Source organism: Saccostrea cucullata, unplaced genomic scaffold, assembly GCF_032062105.1.
Source record: "Saccostrea cucullata isolate Sc308-1 unplaced genomic scaffold, CSIRO_AGI_Scuc_v1 ctg354, whole genome shotgun sequence".
Classification (NCBI taxonomy): domain Eukaryota; kingdom Metazoa; phylum Mollusca; class Bivalvia; order Ostreida; family Ostreidae; genus Saccostrea; species Saccostrea cuccullata.
In genome coordinates, this window is record NW_026940030.1 from 401,517 (window position 1) to 425,091 (window position 23,575).

Consider the following 23,575-nt stretch of genomic DNA (forward strand, 5'->3'; position numbering starts at 1 on the left):
CATTAAAAGAATTGAAATACAGCATTAACATGTACTTATCCACCCTCATTCAAAAAAATACCCAAAACATCAGATAACTCATGTTTTTTATTTTGTCCCTTCTAAGTTTACAGATAATCTTCCCATTAAATCTAAGGAATTTAAGTAGTCTCAAGTGTATTTTGTCTCAAGATTTGTAGATGTACAAATTACTGTTACAACTACATGCGTTTTGCCATTGACAACGTGTACATGTACAAAATGATACAGGTAATGCTATCAAAGTCAAATAATTCTGCGTACATAATAGAAGTACCCTTACTTGTAATTTGAAGCCTCATATCGGCCATCGTATTGAGTGACAGAGGTGTTGTGAGTGTAGCAGAAGATATTGATAACTGTGGATAGAGAATGATAGGAGTTATCCTTCCTAACTCACAATTTTCCTTCCCCTTGAGACACACATCACTGTCTAAGGTAGGCTCTACCTATCACTTAATTTTGAAAAATCTAGAAGGTGTATAAGCAAATCTCATTTAGAATATACCATTGTATGAAGACAGAGTAATGAAAAATGACATTTCATTTTGACCTTATAGTGTTGTATTTTTATTTTTAGGAAAAATTGCTATATAACTCCAGCACCTCGCTCCAATTACATTTGAATGTTATTCATGTTTAGTGCTCAGTTCAGTTCAGGAAATATCTCTTTATATAGTGAAAGAACAATAATTGCTGCTGAGAATAATTTAACTATTGTCATAAGTTCTTAAAATATCTGAAGTCAAAAGCGGTGACATTGCCTGTTTTAGTTTACCATACTCCTAAGGAATTTCGGGTTATAAAAAGGTAAGTGCGGTTTTAGGCTCATTATAGTATTCAAAACATTATTCATATCAAATTAAAAGAAGAATAATCGTGAATTATCAAGATTGTACATCTCGTGAAAATATCCATATTGTTTATCATTTTATCTTTTTCTTTTTTATTCGCTTGGAAATTTTCCAAAACAAGTTGCAACGTGACAGAAATATGTAAACAAAATATCACCTCGCTCTGTGATTCGGTTGGTTATTTGAACCCCCAAATAAAATTAATCCAGAATACTGAACATATTTTATCTTCAGTACGTTCATCTAAGAAAGACATTTGCAAATGTTAATATATAAATATATAATTGATAAACAGATAGAAAGTATCACTTGAAAATAAATGTTTTTATTTTTTTTTTCATGAGATGTACATTGATATCAGTGTACTTTAAAAAATATATATGCACTTTTTTTAAAGAATTTTTCTCAATAAATATTTTAAAAAGTATTTTTGATCAAGTAATACTTTCTATTTGTTTAAATCAATTACATTTATATAAACTGTAAAAAGTTTAACTTTATAAATTACATAGTTTTGGAACTTTTTAGAAAAAAATGGGGGCATGTTGATCTTTGGCAAAACCTTAAAGCTTAACACGATTCGTAATTAAGCATACGCCGCATTCGTTATACACCTGACTGCTTTATTGAGCGCGACAAAATTGACCTCGTTTTGCTTCTGCCAGCAAAAAGTTATGAAATTTAATCGATATCAACGTGAAAAAAGTGTGTAGTGCATTTAAATAAAAATGCACATATTTAGTATAAAAAGAAAAGCGTAGACAAGAAGGACAATGTAAGACATATAAGATATTTTATATGAGTAACGCCTACCGGGTATTTACGACCGAGTCGTGTTCAGCTTTAAACCCGTTGGATTATTAATTAAAATCTCTGTAAGTGGTGTTTTTCTTGTTATATATTTAATTTGGCTGTCACTTCACTTTCCTCCTTTAAACTTTGAGTCTAAGCTTATACAGATTGGCTTAAATCACAAATTATTTTATATGTCAGTGTCCACAGCCGTCGCCCACGTTAATTTTTTGATATTTTGTGCAAAATTCAATAACAAATAGCACATCTCAAGATCTTTGTGGGCGAGGCCTGTGGACAATGTTTTCTGAAAGAAAATTCCATTAAAAACTGGTGTCTTCTGCAACTTTTTAAGAAAATACGGGAAAATGCACATGTTTATGACGTCATAATTAGCATTTAAAACACATGTGAATATATACATTTGTGGTATGTCTCCATTATATAAACATACAGAGAGAAAATATCTTCAATTCTGTATGAAGTTTGTCAGAGGTCAGAGGTCAATACGTGACCTAATCACATGGCGCAATAATATCTACCGGTAAATAAATTATAAAATGACCTGCTCTACTTGCTTTTCATGTACAAAAATAAACAAAATAAGCAAGTAAAATGATAATTATTTTATTTACAATGTAAACAAGTATTTTATACAGTTTTTTGGCTATCGATTCAACCTGTGTACATAGAGAAAACTAGGCCTATAGTGCGTTTGTTTACATTTTTCACTTTTGTCAGCTGCACGTACAGTCTCTAACGTTCATCCTTATTTTTTGGGTAGACCTTTGGTTAAATTTTGTAATAAAGTATTATTTTTTCTTTAAATTCTACTTACGATAAATGTGTAAATCTGTTGGAAAATATCATGCCATGAACAGCTGCCAAACACCTCGGCGTTTTCGTAGTTCAATGTATGCTAAACTAAAGCTGTCGCCAGTGTCTCCGTGTTGATCAGAGTTTTACGATAAGTATGCCTTAAGTTACTGAAATCGTAGAATGTTTTTGATCAAATTGCAAATTAACTGGCTCGAACAAGTGTCTCAATCCATCGGATCCATCCATCCCTTTCCGGCGACCGAAATTCATCCAACTTTTTGTCATCAAACTTCGGACGTGTTTCTTGTGCCTTTACAGCATTGATTATCAATTTTCACGAATAAAAATATCCCCAGACAACAATCTGTTCACTATTACTGATCACAAGTAGCCTTTCACAAAATATTCTCTTCGAAATAGATTTCTTAGCCTAATGAATTCGAAGCGTAACCGCCATGCAAGCCGATTTACACCTTGCGTCATTTATCAAAATCTACGACGGACGGTTAGTGCAATAATTTAAAATCGAAAATATTCAATTGTCTGTCTCAAATGTATATATAAGTAATGAATAACAAGTTTATAAACTTCAATGGGAATTGAAGTGGGTCGGTACGTGATCAAATCTTCTGAGAAGGCCTTCGGCCTTCACAGGATTTGATCACGTGACCGACCCACTTCAATTCCCATTGAAGTTTATGAACTTGTTATTTATTTCTTAAGAAAAATGACTAGTATGATTTTTCTGCATTGAATTTCAATTATTTAACAAGCATGAGTTTTCAACTTTTACACCAGTTTCATTTTTTAGAAAATCACAGGGCAAAATTTGTATGGAAACCATACCTTCTTCTTTGCTTCAGCCTATATTCGTACACATAGCAAATACAAGGTACATAAGCTTACTCAAGTGAAGTGATTATTATTACAATTCCCGCCCCGCCAAGTTAATTCAAAAACACTTTTTTTTATTACTTCTTCTTACTTTACTGACATGATTAAATAGGCCTATCTTGTTTTGATCGATATCTGAAAATTAGGCTAGCGCTTCGTGAAAAATATGCCTACGTGCAAGTCTGTGTGGTTCTCACACCAATAATTCACACTAAACTTAAAAACATTCCTTATATTTACATTTTACAAGTTTGCCAGCACTTAATTGCAAATTATACTCAATATTTGAATTTCTCGCTGCCCTATATCGTTATACTTTTACTAACGTCGCTGTATTCTCATTGTGACGTCACGTTAGCGCACGTTTCTCCGTGTATATTTCTCGCGTGTGTATACACGAAAATAGTTTTCAAATCAATTTCATAGTTGGCTTACTATAAAAACACAGAAAATGTAAATATAATCTATTGAACAAAAGAAGTTGCCTTCAATTATGTAAATACATCTCAATACAATTCAAAATATGTGTATAAATAAGGAGGTATAACACTTTATATGTTGATAATACCAATCTTAATTTTATTTATTCCCTGTGTTTTGATTGGACGAAAACAAATTCAAGAAAAACTTTACACATCGATGAATTTTTCAATCAGAACTACTTTCTTGACTGTTGTAAAAACAATGAAAACAGATACTTCTAGTCTGTTTTAGCTAAATTATGATTACAAGAAACTTGATTTTAAAAATGAATGAATGAAAAGGAGATAAACAGGACTGACAGACAGGAATACCGGGCATTCTACTCTAAATCCATTCATTACTTTCAAATGAAAGTACAATAAACAACAAACACACCATTTGGACATAGCAACGACACGCAGCAGCTTTATTTGTACAGTGTACATAACATATGTAACATATGAAAATCAACTTGTATATATACATGTTTATGTTGGATTGAATAAATCATGATAAAATTTAAACTTTATCGTGCTCTACGTGTTGTCCTAAACTGGGGCCCGTTTCACAAAGCCTACTTAGGACTAAGTTCTATCTTAGGAAAGAACTTTTTCCTAAGTTCATTACTTATCCGTTTCACTAACCTCGTCTTATTTTAGGATATTCCTAAGTTATGTCGTAACTTTAGGACAGGTAAATCGATGACTTAGGAAGAAACTAAATATTGCGGCTTCATATCCAAGATTTCTTATGGAGAGAAAGAATGTGTTTGAGGAGAGAAAATCCAATGGACTAAGTATATGGATGATTACGTTCTCTCCAGATTAAAACTGCTTAACTTTGCATGAAATTACTCAGTACTAGGATTTCAATAATTGGCAAACATGTGTCAAAATTAGTCAAAAGTATATGAAAATGTCCGTTCACAAAACTGGGGCCGGCGAAATAGATGTACACATGCTGGAATAATTCCCCATCATTTTGAAGAGCACGTCTTCGTAAACAAAAAACTAGCAAGTGATTTGATCCATTATTATACATGCATGTACACATTATGTTTTTTTTATCTATTTCTATAAGTCCATGATTTTTGATGAACCACCAACCAAGCTCCGGATATATAGATGTTTCTCCCAAGAATGGTTCCATCTAATCTCCTCTAGGACGTTATTATTGAGGGGACACAAGCATAACGCATTTTTGTTTTCTATACATCGGTAAAATTATTATTACCCCCCCCCCCCCTCCTCCTATGCTCCGTCAGTTCTTAAGACCGTGAGATTACAACCAGTCTTCCTCTCCGCTTAATACAATGTATAACTAGCTATGCATGAGATTTCAATAGATTTCCTTTTAACCTCTTCTTTTAGTATTTTCATATCTGTAGTCACGAATTTGGGACTTTTTTTTCTGGCGTGGCATTCTTATTTTATATATTTGAGAAAGCTTTATACAGCACGAATAACTAACGTTGAGTAGTCATATTTTTTTAAGAATGCCATCACATGTGCATGTGTTTATAACGAAGCAATCATTTTTGAATTTCATTTACAATTAGATACCCTATAAAGAGCAAAATAAATTAAACGTTTAACACGTAGAACAATGTTTAAAAAATACAAGTATCGGGTGCCCGGAAGGGAAGAGGGCTTGAAAGGGTGTGTCTGTGAATGCTTAGTTTTACCAGCAAACTTCGCAAAGTTAAAACATACTTCTGTCCAAGTCCTTTGAAAGTGGGGGTAATCCCCAATCCTCCCGCCCCTCCCTTTTTTAAGCTAAAAATATAACCCATACTAACATACTGAGAGTTGTAGATAGAGCGGAGAGGTTATTTCAATAGTCTTTAAATCATACACAACTTAAGAAACGACTTAGGAAAAATTTAAGATAAGATTGTTTCGTGAAACAGCTGTGACAAATCTTAGGAACTTCTTAAGTTATAACTTAGGCATATCTTAAGTTATGTCTTACGACATATCTTAGGAAACGTTTGTGAAACGGGCCCCTGGTATTTAAACCACTATTCACCTCTTATATAGCCTTGCTAACGAGACCGGTTCTAAAGAACCACGTGATATTCACCAGGTATTCGAATGAAAACCTTGCAATTCCGAAAAAGTAATTCATTATTACACCAAGTAGAAATTGATTTCTGTCTAATTCGTTCCTCAAACGAAAGAAATCATATTAATGTTTATGTCACTGTCGGATCACGAGTGTGAATTTTAATTTTAAAAATCGCTGATCATGCTGCACAGGCGCTTGTTTCATACAGTGAGCTTAGTTTTCTACTTTATAATAACACAAGGTATTCATCTTTCTCGAGACCAAAAATGTAGGTCACCAATTCAAACCCCTTTTTTATTTATTATCCGCAGCTGGCAACAAAAAACCCACATGTAATTGTTATTGGAATCCCCCTTCTTGGACCTCATGTATATTTCCTTACCTCACCCCCTCGCGAACTTTGACATTGACCATAAAATTACACGCTTCGTCAATCAAAAGAAAAAGTACATCTCTTAACAGCTCAGCACTTCCGGGTTGACAACCGCGATATGATTCACAAGTTCTCATTGGCTACTGGTACTCTCGGGAGTTTTCTATGCAATTGTATAAGGCACAAGGGAAAACCGAAATATTATTTTGGCGCAAATTTGAAAATCGATATTGTTCTAAGTTATCTGTCAAATATTTTTTAAGATGACAACGTGTTGGTGATTTTTAAGATGATTTGATGGTTATTATTTAAGCAAAAATATTTTGTTAAAGATCTTCTCTACTCCAGAGCAAATGTACCAGTAGCCAATGCGATCTTGTGTTTTAAATCGCGATTGCCAAACCGGAAGTGCTGAGCTGTTTAGAGATGTACTTTTTCTTTCGATTGACGAAGGTGTAATTTTATGGTCAATGTGAAAGTTCGCGAGGGGGCGAGGTAAGGAAATATACATGAGGTCCAAGAAGGGGGATTCCAATAACAATTACATGTGGGTTTTTTGTTGCCAGCTGCGGATAATAAATAAAAAAGGGGTTTGAATTGGTGACCTACATTTTTGGTCTCGAGAAAGATGGATACCTTGTGTTATTATATAGTAGAAAACTAAGCTCACTGTATGAAACAAGCGTCTGTGTCATGCTGTCATTTTCTCGACGTTCCATCAGCTCAGTTGGTATCGTTGTGATAGGGAAAAGAAACGTACCTTGACTCTTGCCTTTTCAGCATCAAATTCATATATTTACAGCCTACAGATCCCATATTCTCCCTAAATCTTTGAACGAACCAGAGCAAATTGAGGACTTCGTCGGTCTGCAACTTTCGCTATCATAATGACGTTGTCGTTAATGTCAACATGGCCATGGTCAAGGACGAATTATTCTGGGAATACGCGCATTTATGATATTTGTTGACTTAAACAACATTCAATGAGTTTTTATTAGTTTATTTATTGATTGTTTTGACAATTTAAGTTGGATTTTATCGATATTCATCTTGTATACGTTTCTTTGCGGCATAAAGTATTCCTACGCCGTACAAAATAACGGATTGTATGGCGGCCTCAAAGAGAAATTATTTTAATAATTTAAAAAATTCGTAATTGGAATTTTAAGAATTAAACTTTCATTTTTCAGAATTTATCGATGTGTAAACTCTGCCTTTTAATCACAAACTTTACATAAAAGTTCAGTTTGGGAGTAAAAAGACAGAGTTTACACATCGATAAATCCTGAAAAAAAGAATGTTTAATCCTATAATAAGTCGATAATATATAAGACAATATATAAAGTTATTACACAACAAGTGTAGAGTCATTTACGCTTCCGTACGTTAGTAAGTAAATTTACCCATAAAATTTGAATTATTTTTTCTTATAAGATTGGTAACATGCATGTCAACATGATTAACTTGCATGTTGACATAAATGTGTTACAGTGTACATGTACATGTCTACATTATATAAATGTTGCCTGTTTTGAAGGGTAACAGTTGAAATTGACACCCCAAGGAAAACCATTGTCAACCGACGCGTCAATTTCAACTGTTACCCTCTAAAACAGGCACCATTTATTTTTTATACCAAATCTCACTTAATTTAGGAAGTCAGCAAAAAAATCGTCGATCGTCTTTACGTTCACGTTTAGAAAGCTTTCAAACTCCCTGCTACTTCGAAAAAGATTTACTGACCTCTTTATTGTTTATTTGAGACACTAAGAGTCCTTTATCATCTAAAGTTTCGTTATTTCTACACTAGCATGTTTCGTCTGTCGTTTGTTGTTTTCAAGTTAGCCTGGTCCCCTGTCTCATCCTTGCCAAGGTAGTGACGCGCAGTATATGAAGCAAAACAGGGACAGGGAACCAGGGGCCCGTTTTACAAAAGAACTTACGACTAAGACCAAAAACTTCAAATGGTTGTAAAATTTTGCAAAGTTGATAATTCTCTTCAAAATTATTTGTGTAAAAACATCTTACCACATTTCTTTATAAAGATTAAAATAATTTTGAAATATAATGTTTATTAAAAGTTACATGAATAATTAAATTTGGTCTCAAGTCATAAGTCCTTTTGTAAAACGGGCCCAGGCTATTTTCAAGTAAGCTAAATCGGACACAAGCTTTGAATGACGTCAAGTTTATTCTGGTTATTTTAAACGCGCAACTGACGATAGCTCATTAACTTGGGCTACCTGTTCAGTGCACTGGAATCGTAATGTTTTGGTTCGAGCCTGACATGGGGTGTTAATTTTTTTTTCAACAACCATTTATTTTTTCAGTTTCGTTTTATGTACTGATGTATTAAAATTTTGAATTAGATAAATTTTGGTTTAGTTTGGTTCTAGCGAAATCAATTCTAATCTATTCTTTAATGCACATGTACAAGTATCATGCATATAATGTATGCATTAAATGTTTTAGGTGTTTATTTTTAGCTCTACTGGTCAGAGACCAGAAGAGCTTTTGCGGTAGTATTGCGTCCGTCGTCCGTCTGTCTGTCTGTAAACAATTTTTCAAAATGCTACTCCTCCTACAGTTTTGGTCTGATTTCAATATAACTTGGCACACAAGTAGACTACACTAAGATACATAATTTTTTGTACCAGTTTTTGATTTCGATGAACGGTGTTGCCGTGGTTACCAAAAATAGAAATTTCCGTGAAATTCTTTCAAAATGCTACTCCTCCTACAGTTTTGGTCTGATTTAAATATAACTTGGCACACAAGTAGACTACACTAAGATACATAGTTCTGTATATCAGTTTTTGATTTCGATGAACGGTGTTGCCGTGGTTACTAAAAATAGAAAATTCCGTGAAATTCTTTCAAAAGGTTACTCCTTCTACAGTTTTGGTCTGATTTCAATATAACTTGGCACACAAGTAAACTACACAAAGGTACATTAATCTGTATATCGGTTTTTGATTTCCATGAATAGTGTTGACGTGGTTCTAAAAATAGAAATTTCTGTGAAATTCTTTCAAAATGCTACTCCTCCTACAGTTTTGGTCTGATTTTAATACAACTTGGCACACAAGTAGACTACACTAAGATACATAATTATGAATATCGGTTTTTGATTTCGATGAACGGTGTTGCCGTGGTTACTAAAAATAGAAATTTCTGCGAAATTCTTTCAAAATGCTACACCTATTACAGTTTTGGTCTGATTTCAATATAACTTGGCACACAACATGCACAAGTAGACTACACTAAGGTACATAATTCTGTGTATCAGTTTTTCACTTCAATGAATGGTGTTACCACGGTTACTAAAAATAGAAATTTCTGTTAAATACTCTCAAAATGCTACTCCAAATATAGTTTTAGTCTGATTATAATATAATGTGGCATGCACTACACTAAGAACATAAAGAGACTTAACCAAGGATCATTATTCCATTCATTGCTGTTGAAAAGTTTCAATTCCCAACTGCTTAAGTACTTTTCTCTTCCTTTGCTATAAGTACAAACCAGTAGAGCTTCAGACTCGACAGAGACTTCTAGTTTGTGAAACTTTACTATGTTATAGTACCCTCTAGGAAAAACGGACAAAAATGTTACAATCTCACACTTTCAAACTAAATGAAAAAAAACGTATGGACGTGTTTGTAAAATCTGAACAGCTATGTTCAGCCAACCAAATCATGGACATTTAAACCCTAAATGTTTCGTACAAATGATCCCTGCAGATCACACGCCAAATGCGCCCACCCTCTTTAAGCTTACACAGATAAGAATCAAGTTGTCATAACTTTACTGAACTACAATTAATATCAAGAACCTCCGTTAAACTAGAACTAAACATAACATTTTTTAAAATGATAAACGCAAGCTAAACTATACCTTCTTCATAGCTGCGTTACACTTAACTAGCAAGAACATCATAATAGGTAAGTCGCAACGAATAAGTTACAACAAATATGTGATTACAAGTACGTCATTTTCCCTCCAGGGAAAATTCCTGAAGCTCAATGTTCATATCAAATTAATCTGCTTCAAAAACTTTAAAACAATGGGATTCCCTATTCATAAAGGGGAAACATTATCATATTTTTCTGCATAAATATTATAATTTGCATTTCATTATCCCCTCGCAATAAAGTAGTTGAATGGGGATATAGTAACGTAATCGTGAGTTATTGAGCAATGAAACGGACGGGACGTAATTTAATCACTGTCAATTACTGTCATGATTTCAAGATATGCTTTTTTGCGTGGGAATGCTCCGCTTTGCGAGGGCTGTTCAATAAATAATGTCCTCTGTGCTCGGAAAGAAACGAAAAAAAAAAACACTTTTCAATGATTTAGTCTTTATGATTTCACTTTTAAAAGTATTCTCATTTAATTAAAATACACGCCCGTAACATTTTTATCCAATGGTTGATTGCTTCTAGAACTCATTTTTGATTACGGTCTTTCGTATACTTGAATATATGACAGATCATATGTTTCCCTGGACTTGTTTCTCCTTTCTGAAAGGTGTTTTTTTTATGTTTAAAAATGAAACAAGACAAAAGGTGAAAGATCTGGCGAATATTATTGATGTGAAAAAACGTTAAATTTCTGTTTATCCCAAAACTCCTTTACTTTTCAGGGCGTGCGGGTTTAGACGCTGTCATGGAGAAATTTATTGCAGTGGATTCCTGATTCCGATTCCCTCCTCTCATAAAATGTCGATTTTTTTTGCAAAAAGTTTGTTTTCTAGACTCCTCCAGAAATTGAACTGCCTCCACGAGTACGGATTTGAACAAGGCCACTGTTACAACGCACTTTGAAAATTTTTTTCAAAGTGCGTTAAATTTGGGACCAAGCTAACGCACTTTGAAAAAAAAAAGATTTCTTTTCAAAGTGCGTTAATATCGACCATATTAACGCACTTTGAAAAAAAAAATGTAAAGCTTGATCAATATATTTACAAATTATCGGTATAATAAATAATTGACCCTTGTTGGATAACTGTTTGGTGATAAGGTCACTTGAGGACCTGAGATATTGATATTTTAAATATTTTAGGTAATTATCACCGGGGAAAATAAGTGTCAAACTTTCCGGCAACAATAAAACATTAAAAATGCTAACGATGGAATAGCACATTATTATAAACTTAGGTCAGTAGGGTGAATTCTGGAAATCCAAAAATGGCACCCGAACAATCCGAAGCCTAGGAGTTAACTGATTAACAATAATTCATTTAACATATAAATAATAAAATATAACAATGGCAATTAGCATATTCTGAGCATGAGTGACAGATGGCTTAGATAGAAAAACTCATGCCACGTTGAGTAAATTTGCTTAAATTGACACATTGAGTTGCATAGTAATTATCATAATTATAGTGTTTCAAGATGTTAAAAGTAATTATAGTTACTAGTAATTAAATGTATATTACAAAGTCTGCTAAATGTCACTATAATTGTTTTTATCAAAAATCAAACCGTGATAATTCCCTCTCGCTTCGGAAAATGAGACGTCCTCGTCTCAGGAATCACCGGGAACTGAAATTCGGAGCACTGTGTTGTTGGTTTCAGTAAAAAGAATGGTTGGCGTAGAAAGCGGTAGGAACTGATGTTGCTTGGTAACACGTTTGGTTGAGTTGATTGTTCTTCGTTCTGCAGTCTATCGAAATAATCCCTTATTCTTCTTGAATCCCTGCGCCAGTTGCTTACGGACTTAGTCTGCGGACAAAGTATGCTCTTCCTTTGCGTCTCCGCAACAGCAACACTCATCGGACTAGATTTGGTAGCAGTCCGAGAAAAACACACACCTGCAGTAGAATCGCATGTTGTTGCTGACATGTTGTCAGACGATCCTACAGACGGGTTTTCCAGGTTTGTATTCAAGCAGGCCCGTCCTGACCCCTTGGCTTGATCCTTTTTGATCGGTGCGTGATCGATGGACGCCACTGGAAATGATTTCCTTTGGGAGGAACGGTAAGGTGTGGTTGCAGAAGAGAAACATACTTGTGCATATTGACCATGTTTTCCGTGCACGAAACACTCGAAACGTGTAGCTGGACACGTGAGAAGGTGGCCATCGAAGAAGTGTTTCCCGCACCTATAGCACCGTGGGATGGATCCTGGTGTCGAGAAAATTCGTGCTGTTCCTGGTGTGATCCAAGGACGCAAAAGACAATGGCGCTGGTTAGATGTTAGGGAGGAGCGGTAAAGTCCTTTTCTCCAGGTTGGCATGGTGTTGTTGAAGATGGGTCGTCTTGGGGGAACTCGCTTAAGTGATGGTACTCAGGATCAAACTGCTACAAAATATATGCAGCAGTCCCGGGTGTTATACCCTTAGGATATCTCCACCAAATTATCACCGGGGAAAATAAGTGTCAAACTTTCCGGCAACAATAAAACATTAAAAATGCTAACGATGGAATAGCACTTTATTATAAACTTAGGTCGGTAGGGTGAATTCTGGAAATCCAAAAATGGCACCCGAACAATCCGAAGCCTAGGAGTTAACTGATTAACAATGATTCATGTAACATATAAATAATAAAATATAACAATGGCAATTAGCATATTCTGAGCATGAGTGACAGATGGCTTAGATAGTAAAACTCATGCCACGTTGAGTAAATTTGCTTAAATTGACACATTGAGTTGCACAGTAATTATCATAATTATAGTGTTTCAAGATGTTAAAAGTAATTATAGTTACTAGTAATTAAATGTATATTACAAAGTCTGCTAAATGTCACTATAATTGTTTTTATCAAAAATCACACCGTGATATTGTCCCCCGCTTGAAAAGTGGGGGATATTAATTTGGGTTTGTCCGTCCGTCTGTCCGTCCGTCCGTCCGTCCGTCCGTCCGTCTTTCTGTCTGTCTGTAACGCTTTCGTTTCCACACGATATCTCGAGAACCCTTTGAGCTTTTGCAATGAGATTTAGCATAGCAACTCCCTATGGACTAAAGAAGACCCCTATTGATTTTGAGGTCAAAAGATCAAAGGTCAAGGTCATAAATAAGCAAATTCTGTCTGTTAAAACACTTTCGTTTCCACACGATATCTCTAGAACCATTTGAGCTATTGCAATGAAATTTTACATAACAACTCCCTGTGGCCTAAAGAAGACCCCTATTGATTTTGAGGTCAAAAGGTCAAAGTTCAAGGTCGTAAATTTATACATTCTGTCTGTGTGTAACACTATCATTTCCGGGCGATATTTCAAGAAGATTTTGAGCTTATGCAATGTAATTTTATACCAAAACTCCCTAGGACGTCTCTAGCCCCTCTCAAATTGCCTCGCCCCGTTTGTTTTATTAGTATTTATAGTATTACATGTCGCTATTTTTAGCTCAGGGGCATGAGGAGAGTTATTGCGTATAAAACAGGTTCTCGGCGGACTTTATGTTCTTATTACATCTATTAGAACTGTTTAATAAAGGCTAAATAAATCAAACACCATGGATTGTGTAAAATTTTGAGAATACCGAACATGAAAACATGAATATATACATGTATGTGACCTCAGTTCTGCATATACTTTTTTCCGTGTAAAGCGACTCCGTGGTCTAGTGGTTATGTCTCTCGCTTCAAATGTGAGAGGTCCCGGGATCGAATCTCGGTCGAACCTCTCTTTTTTTTTTTTTTTTTTTTTAAATACTTTTTTTTTTACTAAATGATAGTATTCAGCATGTGAAATGAAAAATTTATGAGGTTATAAAATCATCATTACAGTGTGATAAATATTCCATATAAAAAAATCTTCTATACACATGATAAAGAATAAGCAATCAAATCTTTATATGCATATTGACATACATGTATTTTATTTCCTTCAGTATACATGTATACTTTTAATAATTCTACAAATTCAGTCAGGGGGAGCCGACTTTTTCCCTAAGCGGGGGACACGAATTCTCTGAATTAGCTTGTTTTGATAAATATTGTAAAAGGGAAATAGAGATAGATGATTGTTTAATATCATTATTCCGTTTCTATTTAAAATTTCTAGTATGAATTAGTAGATGTGTGTGTATGTGGGGCGGGGGAGGGGGGGGGGGGGTAAAAGTGAATTTTACTTAAGGAAATTCATTTATCTTAAGAAATAGGGGTAATTTGATTTTCCAAGACTATGAAAATTCTTTTTCTCTCATACGTTTTACTGTACTTATAAAATTCTAGTTTTCAACTGTTTTAAGTTAATTCAATTATTGATTGTTTTCAACGTCATACCGGTAATGTAAATACATATCAATTGTTTGGGTATAGCATAGGCATCATAACCGGGCGAAGGGCAAGGGTAGGGGAGCTTAGCCCTCCCCCCTCTCCACTTTTTTTGGAAAGATATGCATCATATAGGCATGGAAAATGCGGCTTACCTTTTTGTGGGTTTATTACTCCCCTCCCCCGTTTTATTGTTTACCGACGCCTTTATATTGAAAGAGAAAGAGTTAATCTGAGAGATCTTGTACCCGTCTTCTCCTCTTCTCGACGGGAGTAAATCAGTTCATAAGTTTACTGAAAGATAAATAACACTGGAATAGAATCTTTCCAATACTAAAATCTAAAATCAGAATTTTAGATTTTACATATTTTTTTTTTCAAAGTGCGTTAAGTATATCCATGGTAAATATATTGATGTAAACTCTTAACGCACTTTGAAAAAAATTTTCAAAGTGCGTTGAGTATGTCCCAATTTTAACGCTCTTTGAAAAATTTTTTCAAAGTGATTAATTTTTTCAAAGTGCGTTGCCACAGGCCACTAATATTTACGAAAATGGCATTTAAATCTATCTTTGAGCTCTTGAATTATATGCTCTTCTCGGACCTTTGCTGTTTTTGTCAAGTGCATTTTATTGTCATCTCCCTCGGGAGATGACACATTAAGATTGTATGCCGGAAGTGAAGTCCACTATAGTGTAAGCCTCCATTAATCTTTCGGGAGTCCTCGATGTTTTACAGAGTTCCAAGTAGCCTGTAAACTGGTTTTCTTTTAGAAGAACTAGCTTAGGAGTGTGTGATCTACTTTCGGTTTAGGCCTATTTGAAAGCCAAGGAAAATTTAGAAAAGAAGTACGATGCTTATAAATATCTATAGTTTCGGTGTGTCGTATATATATTGATCCTCAGTACTATGCCTTATTAAATGGGTAAGCCACACAAGGAGAATTGACAATGACGTGATTTCTATATATAGATTTGTTGACGGGAAGGGAAAACTGGTTCTCGCACGAAAGAACAAGCTTACAATTAGATTCTGCAAAAAATGAATGAAGAGTGGTCAACGCTAATTTTATTTTAATTTTTTAGTCTGTAATTGGATTTATTAAATTAATTCCTGTCAAACTTTAATGATTAGCTGCTTTTAAATGAATGATAATTATTGTTGATAATTCCGTATTGTGTTAAGAAAATATAGTTCAAGGAAAGTATTTGAATTTAAGTAAATTGTAAACATCAAGAACCACAAAGACCGCTAGAATGAAATTTCACCAAAAATCGCCTTGGGTGCTCTCGCAGACGTCCATGCTTTCCATATATATATATACTGGGGCCAAAAGAAATTGCGTACTTTACTGTGGAGTTTGCTGAATAAGTCATTTGGGAACTTCAGGTGTAATAATCCATATATTCATTGCATTAAAATATCTCCCTTTCTGTTTTATTTCTTTGACATTATTGATACCAAAGAGATGATATTTCAGGCTTTCTGGAAAGCCAAACTTGTGGTTTATTTGGTTTTGAGGGTTTTTAGCAATAGATTCAAGTTTCGACAAACGTAGATAACTACAATTTCTATTTTTTTAAAGATAATTGTTTAGATGCTGTTACATGCTGTCGTTTTCACTCATTTTTCAACACATAAGGTGACCTTTGAGTACTAAGATTTTTTTAACTGTCAAATATTACTTGAAAACAGTGTGAACTACTCCCAAAATGATGTCTATCAAATTTGCTATGTGTCTTAAAGTCAATCATACATCATCAGTAATTATTTGAAATTTTGCAAACAGAGCATTGGTTGTCATAATTTCTTGTCGCCAAGGACGGTGTCCATTTTTGATGCCCATTTTATCATTTTTTTCATTGAAATTCACCTGCTCGTTTGTACATAAAACAGACATTGGTTGCCCTAAATTTCACAAATTTCAGCGAATATTTCTTTGCGATTCTTAACAAGTTTTACAGCATGCAGCTTTAATGAAGCGTTGATTTTTCACTTTAGTTTACAGATTCTTTACCATTCATTTTAAAGGCATTGCCTCTAATAGCCCTTGTTTCCCAGCTTCTCACAATCAAACTATTGAGGAAAAGTGGTCATATAAATTGTAATCAATTCATTAAAGATTCAATAATGAAAGAAAGTCAAGCTGAATGTCATAAGGTATCCAAATTGTATGTCATAGAAATGAGTGCATCATTTATTGAACAGCCCTCGTAGAAATGTTTTCTTAGTTACATGAAGGGAAGATAACAAAGGAACTGCAACATTCTCTATGTGGGTAAACATGTATGGGTGGATTTCTTTCGTGATACGAAAGATTTTGTATTTAGAACGAAATATAAAATTTGATGAAAAATTGTCCTAACTACTTGTTCAGTACTTCCTTAAAAATTGTTTTATTGTAGAATGGCGAAAGCTGATGATGGTGCAGATTTTCTGGTAGCATCCATACACATCGGCACAACTTATTCTGGCTATGCATTTGGAATGAAACGGGAGTTGACCAAAGACCCTACAAAAGTATATTGTCCTTCGTGGGATGTTTTAGATGGGCCTAGTTCTTGCAAGACATCTACGACAATCTTGTTAGATGAAAATAGAAAGTTTGTGGCCTTTGGCTATGAGGCGGAAGAGCAGTATGCAAAATTAGCAGATGAGAATGAACATAAGGATTATTACTATTTCCACAGATTTAAAATGATACTGTATGAGAAGGTCAGAACAACGGTGGGTATTACATATGTTTAATCGAGAAAACTTGATTGATATGACATACTTTAATTGCAAACGTTCAGGCATTTAAAAATAAATCTGAATCATTCAAGGAAATACGTTACAATACTTTAAATGATATTCACCTTTAAAGCTAATGACATTTAAAACAAGATTGTTGAGTGTATGTACACTTAAAGTGGTCATGGAGTTTTCATAAGCAGGTTGCTGTACAGCAACCCTATCTTCAAGGGCTGTCCAAAGGCGTAAACTGATGTCATTTTAAATGATACATGTATTACTCTAAATGTACATATTGTACATGTGTATACCAAAATATTCTTTAGTATGCTTTAAAATTTATTTCAATCCATTCTCATAAAAAAAGAACAGATTACATTTATCAGAAAACAGACTCTGTGAATAGTCTGAAAAACTTACAGTGTTGTGTTTGAGTTTTGAGCAAATAAAGGCGCTAAAGGAGTTGCCATTTCCGTCAGTACGTATGTCCCTACACCGAGCGAAATCTTAAGACAATAAGCCGCGTCCTTATGTAGGCAAGGATTTCCTCCTCTGATATTATTGACTACATCAAAGAATGCAAATATAAGTAATAAGCATTGTTTATTCGTCATGGAATATAAAGAAAAGAAAGAAATGAAAAGACAGGAATTTACATAAAGATGGCAAATTGTCTACCTTTACCAGCATAAAGACTAAATTTTGTTTTGAACCTTATCTAGATATTCTTACAAACAATCAACATAGATAAGTTGTAACAAAATTAAGAATATCTGCTCACAGGCTAAAAATTGAAATTGGACGGTACCAAAAAATACCTAAAGAGGAACGAATTTGTTCACTTTGTCATCACAACGAGATTCAGGATGATATTCATTTTCTCCTTGTATATCCTCATCTTAATGTACAAAGACTTGAACTCAAATATTCGTAAAATTAAATGTAAAAATTTTCAGTCTCTAACTTATGATAATCAATTTTATTGGCTCATGACTAATGAAGACCCAGACAACCTTAGATCACTTGCTGGATTCCTTGGTAATTTACCTTAATTGAAGATATTGTGATAAGCATAAAAATTATATACCTCTTTCTCAGTTTGTATGGAATACAAATGCAAAACTAGTAAACTAATTGTTCAGAGAACAATTAGAGGTCATTTCCACCTTTCTAAGTGTTTCTGTGTCATTTGAATTGTAAAAAAAAAGAAAAAAACGCAAAAAAAAAAACAAAAAAAAAAAAAAAAAAAAAAATTAAAAAGTGCTGCCAGCAGGATTCGAACTGTGGACCCTCAGCCCTCAGATTTCCAGGCGAGCGCTCTATGCACTACACCACAGGCTCCGATGAAATTGTTTTCCGTAAACTAAGAGTGTAGAAAAAAGAAGAAATGAAAGCACGTGGATTTAAATAAAAATAGTACAGAAACACGTGTATTTATTTGTTTGTGATGGAACATAGAGAGGAATAATGAATAGTTCTGAGAGAAACGATTGGTGGATAATGAAAATGGAGATTTCCTATAAAAAGAAATCATTTGAGTTTGTTTATAGTTTGAATAGATTTAGTTAATCATACAGAGATTAAGATACATTCGAACTTCCGTGTCGGCACTGTGTTTACAATTTGGGAAAATATAGGCGCGTTCGTTTTGACAGAAATGGCAAACTCAGAGGTTAGATTAAATAATCATCTCTATTTGGATTGAATTAATAGTTATGAGCATAAATTAAACTTGAAACATGCATTTCATGAAGAAGACGGTGTCACGGAGAGCGTGCAAATTTATTTTATATGAAAAATCGCTATTTCCGAGTTTCAGCCGATTCATATTTAAATCTAAATAAAATTAAAATAAATTCCATACACCTAAGGAACGCAAGAATACTTGGTATTAAAATGTCGTAATAGAGCAGGAGAATCGAATGATATTAACCAAAATTGCAGAAATAGCCAATACGAGCTTTAATTAATTTTTATGCTCAGCAATAACTTAATTTCAGACAGAAAAAAAAATGCAGATTTTGCCGATATTCACTAAAATGTCATTATACTTTAAAGTCACCTTAAAACTCTCAGGACACTTTCTTTCAGGTCTCTTCTTCCTTTTATTACGAATCTTATGTCAATACTTCGTTTCGTTTGACTTGTAGACATTTTCTCTAAGTTTGTGTTGATTTTATTTTATTTTATGGGGGGGGGGGTTTATTTTATAAGCATTTGTTAGAGTGATGGTTGTAAATACCTCCACGACCTTTAGCTTGATTGTGACCTTAAGGTCAATGGGGTCAAGGGTCAAGGTCATTTATCAAGGTCAAAGGTCAAGGTCATCAAAAAAAAGAGAGAGAGAGAGAGAGAAACAGAGGTAAACTTGAGATTAACACTTGAAGCTGAATCTCGATAAAGGTAATGAATATTTCTTTATTACCTCTAAGTAAGGGTCAAGGTCAGAGGTCAAGGTCAATGTCAAATTTCAAGGTCAAACATCAAGGTCATTTGGATTTTAAGCTTAAATTGACAATTTCTCTACTTTTCCAATGACCTTGACCTTTGACCTTGACCTATATTCAAGGTCAACGGTCATAAGATCTCATGCACTTGGTCCTATATCTTTACCACTTGTCATTTAAAAGTTTTTAATTTTTCTTGTAAGCTTTAAAACTTTCAGGGGCAATAACTCATTGAAGGAGTCACCGAATACTTTTGCAATGAATAGATTCCAGAGTCCTCTCAATTAGTCAAAGACATTGGTGAAGGTTTCATACCTCTACGGTTTACGGTTTCAAAGGAGTAGCGATAACAAGCATTTCTTGCGAAAGGGGCAATAACTTTAAAAGGGGTAAAAGTTCATTTACGCAGGGTTTAACTAAAAAATCATTTTAAAAGTACATTCATATAAACTATAAATCTTTTCGATATCTTAAGAAACAAAAAACCATTCGGCGGAAAAATAATAATAATAATAAAAAACAGAACAATATCAATAGGTCTTTCCACAGAAAGGTTTTTTTATACAATGCAAATAAAAATTATACAATACTAATGAAAAATTATACAATACAAATGGAAAGTTATAGAATACAGGTAAAAATTATACAATACAAATGGAAAATTTTACAAAACAAATGGAAAAGATCGAGTATTGCAATGTTTGACTTGCCATATAAATCAAAATATATTTTATTGATTTATTTTGTGTGTGTGATTTTTAAATACTGTTAAAGTACTTTTTCGCGTGGAATTAATTTACGCTATGTACGCGGTAAGAAAATTTCCGCGGAAATTTGTCCAAGCGTATTTGATATTAATGTTAGAAAAATATAAGGACAGTCTAAGAAATCCGTGTAATTTTCTACAAGTGGATCAAACAGAAATTGAGATTCCGCGGAATTATGACCCCGTGGAAATAAGTACGTCTACAGTATTTCCATTTCTAATTTTTTTTCTCTGTGATAACTGAAAGTTGAAATTTAGCGGAGTTGATTAGCTGATAATTCTACCGGAATGTAAATTAGGCAGGTCGATAGGTCAGGAGCTAAGGAGGCCTAATATGCATGCAAATCTCGTGCGCATCTGTCTCTGTGTCTGACGCTAAGGAGGCCAAATATGCATGAAATCTCGTGCGGCTGCCCTTTTGTTTGACGTCAGTGGGCGAAGACTATTGAAATTGGCATGGGTGTCCTCGTGTAATTTAACTCTATGTTTACATTTTCAAAGTCTAAATCTACAATTTTGTTTCACAATGAATGGAAATATATAAGGAATCACTGTCTAGTTAGTATAGTATGATAGTAGGAAACATGGGATGATTTATGCATAACGGGCTTCCCCTGTTATGCAAATTATTCCATGTTTCCCACTATTGTTTATGCCCTGTCATACTATACTAACTAGACAGTGATTCCTTAAATAAAGTTTGAATGAAATACTACTTATTTATATACAGTCATTGTCTCATTTTAAAGGGACTTAACTTGAATACAACAGTTCTAGACATCCATAATAAAGAGCTACCGGCCATTGAAGTTTTCTCACATGCTATCAGATTCATGAAGAACCACCTTTTTAGAAACATTGAACGCCTGAGAATCTTCATTGAAAAGGAAGATATATTCTGGATTTTGACAATTCCTGCAATCTGGGACAGTTCTGGAATGCAGTTCATGACAAAAGTTGCAGACATGGTGACTAAAGATTGCTACGATACTTAATTTCATTTTTTGGCGTTTGTTCCATGCTTTTTTGTAAATACATTTTTGGTAGATATCTTGATGTTTTATTTCATCGTGATACCTTTATTTTTATTTGTTAATATTAAAACAGGTGAACATTGACAGTTCCAAATTAAAAATCAGATCTGAGCCGGAGGCTGTTTCGATGTGGTGTACACACTTGCCATTTGAAAAACTTCATGGTTCAAAAGAAAAAATAAGTCATTTTGAAGAAGGAAGTAGATTCCTCGTGCTTGATGCTGGAGGTATTATCATTAGTAATAGGATTCTTCTTTAAAGAAATTGTTATATCATGTGACTAAAGATGTTATCCATATGTTGACTACCTGACGTAATTTTTGTGTTTTGGAAGTATTGAGAATAAATTTCACAATAGAGAGAGGGGGAGGGAGAAAGAGATAATTTTCTCTCTCTCCCTTTCTCATGTGTGATTATGCATTCTGCACTGTAAAAACTCAATTAAACCAAACGGACATTTGTTTTACAAAAGAATACTTATTTTGAATAGGTGGAACTATTGACATTTTTGTCCTGGAGGTCAAAGCGGGAGGAAAACTGAGAGAATTAGAGAGAGCTAGCTGGAGAGACTGGGGAGGAACAAGTGTTGACGAAGCATTCAAGAAAATGTTCTGTGACATTTTGGGAGGAGAGGAAGAATTGGAAAAATATTTTAATCGATATCCAGATGAATACCTAATGCTAAATCGCATTTTTGAAATCAAAAAACGAAATGCAGAATTGTTCAGTAAAAAAAGAAGAGTACACATGTCTATCCCTATCGGTTTTTGGGATACTTTTCCTGATATTGAATTTCGTACAAGCCAGTCTATCTACAACGACAGTTTGCAGTGGAAAGCTCATAAACTTCGGATTGATACCAGAACGTTAGAGGAGTGCTTTAAACCAGCTTGTGAAGGTGTAATAGGGCATATCAACGAAGTGCTTCAATTACCAAATGTCAGAGGAATTCAGTCTATACTTATGGTTGGTGGGTTTTCTGACTCACCGACTCTGCAAAATGCAATAAAAAAGACATTTTCTAACTTTAACATTCTCATACCAGAGGATCCATCCCTAGCCGTCTTGAAAGGTGCTGTATTATTGCATGATAAAGAAATATATTCAACGGAAGGTTTTTTTGGAATCGAAAGCAAGCGCTTTGAAAGTGATGATACGATCCTACTTCAAATCATCCCACATAAACTTAATAGCAATCATCGTGAAGTAAATAATGTTGGATTATCAGTTTCTTTGTTTAAATCAAAAAATAAGAATTCTACGTGTTTAGAGAACAGTGATTCTAAATATATGGGGAACGTTTCGGTACCAGCGCATGATATAAAACCTGCCAACAATACAGAATTCAAAATAACAGTTGTACAAGGTGGTAAGGAACTAAAGAATTGTGAATAAACACACAAAAAAGCTTACATAGCTTACATAGTCCATTATTATATAAAAAATATATACCAAAAAGTGCATTATGTATTATTTCCGTTTATATGATATTTTATGCTATAATTATGTAATTATATAATATTCCTTATTTTATTAATATTTAATATCTATAATAATATTATATGATATAATATCATATAATATAATTATATGGTTATCACATTTATATATACTGTAATAATTTAAAAGTTCAATTGTGAATAAACACACAAAAAAGCTTACATATATCATAAATAAGCAGGAAATGAAATATAAACTCAAATAGGTATCATAATTTTCTATGCAAAAGGATATACTAGTATGGAGATTTATATATTTACATTTCAGCATAATATCAAATAGATTGTACATGCTTAGCTGCAATACAGTGAATAAGGTTGTAAATATATTCCACTTCACGTCTTTTAATGATTTTTAAATGTAGGATATGGAGATTACGAACAGTATTCAATCTCAAAGTCCATTAAACAATACAAAATAGGAGCAGAGCAAACACGGACCTCCGAAACATCAGAGGTGGGATCAGGTGCCATGGTGGAGTGAGCATCCCCTGCTGACCGGTCACACCCGCCGTGTGCTCCTTTTCATGATTGGGAAATAACGGAAAAATCAGTCGTCAATTCAGTGTATAAATAATGGACTA

General features: G+C 33.9%; 1 protein-coding gene across 1 annotated transcript; it reads left to right on the top strand.

The window, feature by feature from the left end:
• The first annotated feature begins 623 nt into the window (after nucleotides 1-623).
• Nucleotides 624-22,887, top strand: LOC134254621 (heat shock 70 kDa protein 12B-like). The gene is made up of 5 exons (XM_062737160.1): nucleotides 624-828; nucleotides 16,918-17,239; nucleotides 21,208-21,426; nucleotides 21,566-21,719; nucleotides 21,983-22,887. Exons 2-5 carry the CDS (start codon nucleotides 16,919-16,921, stop codon nucleotides 22,885-22,887), a joined length of 1,599 nt encoding a protein of 532 aa, XP_062593144.1. The 5' UTR covers nucleotides 624-828; nucleotide 16,918.
• Nucleotides 22,888-23,575: the final 688 nt, after the last annotated feature.

Excerpts from the sequence above, each read along its gene's own strand:
- LOC134254621 (XM_062737160.1), top strand. The coding sequence starts at position 16,919 with ATGGCGAAAGCTGATGATGGTGCAGATTTTCTGGTAGCATCCATACAC. Across the intron at positions 21,427-21,565 it reads TGACAAAAGTTGCAGACATG|GTGAACATTGACAGTTCCAA; the intron begins GTGACTAAAGAT and ends ATATTAAAACAG. Across the intron at positions 21,720-21,982 it reads CCTCGTGCTTGATGCTGGAG|GTGGAACTATTGACATTTTT; the intron begins GTATTATCATTA and ends TATTTTGAATAG.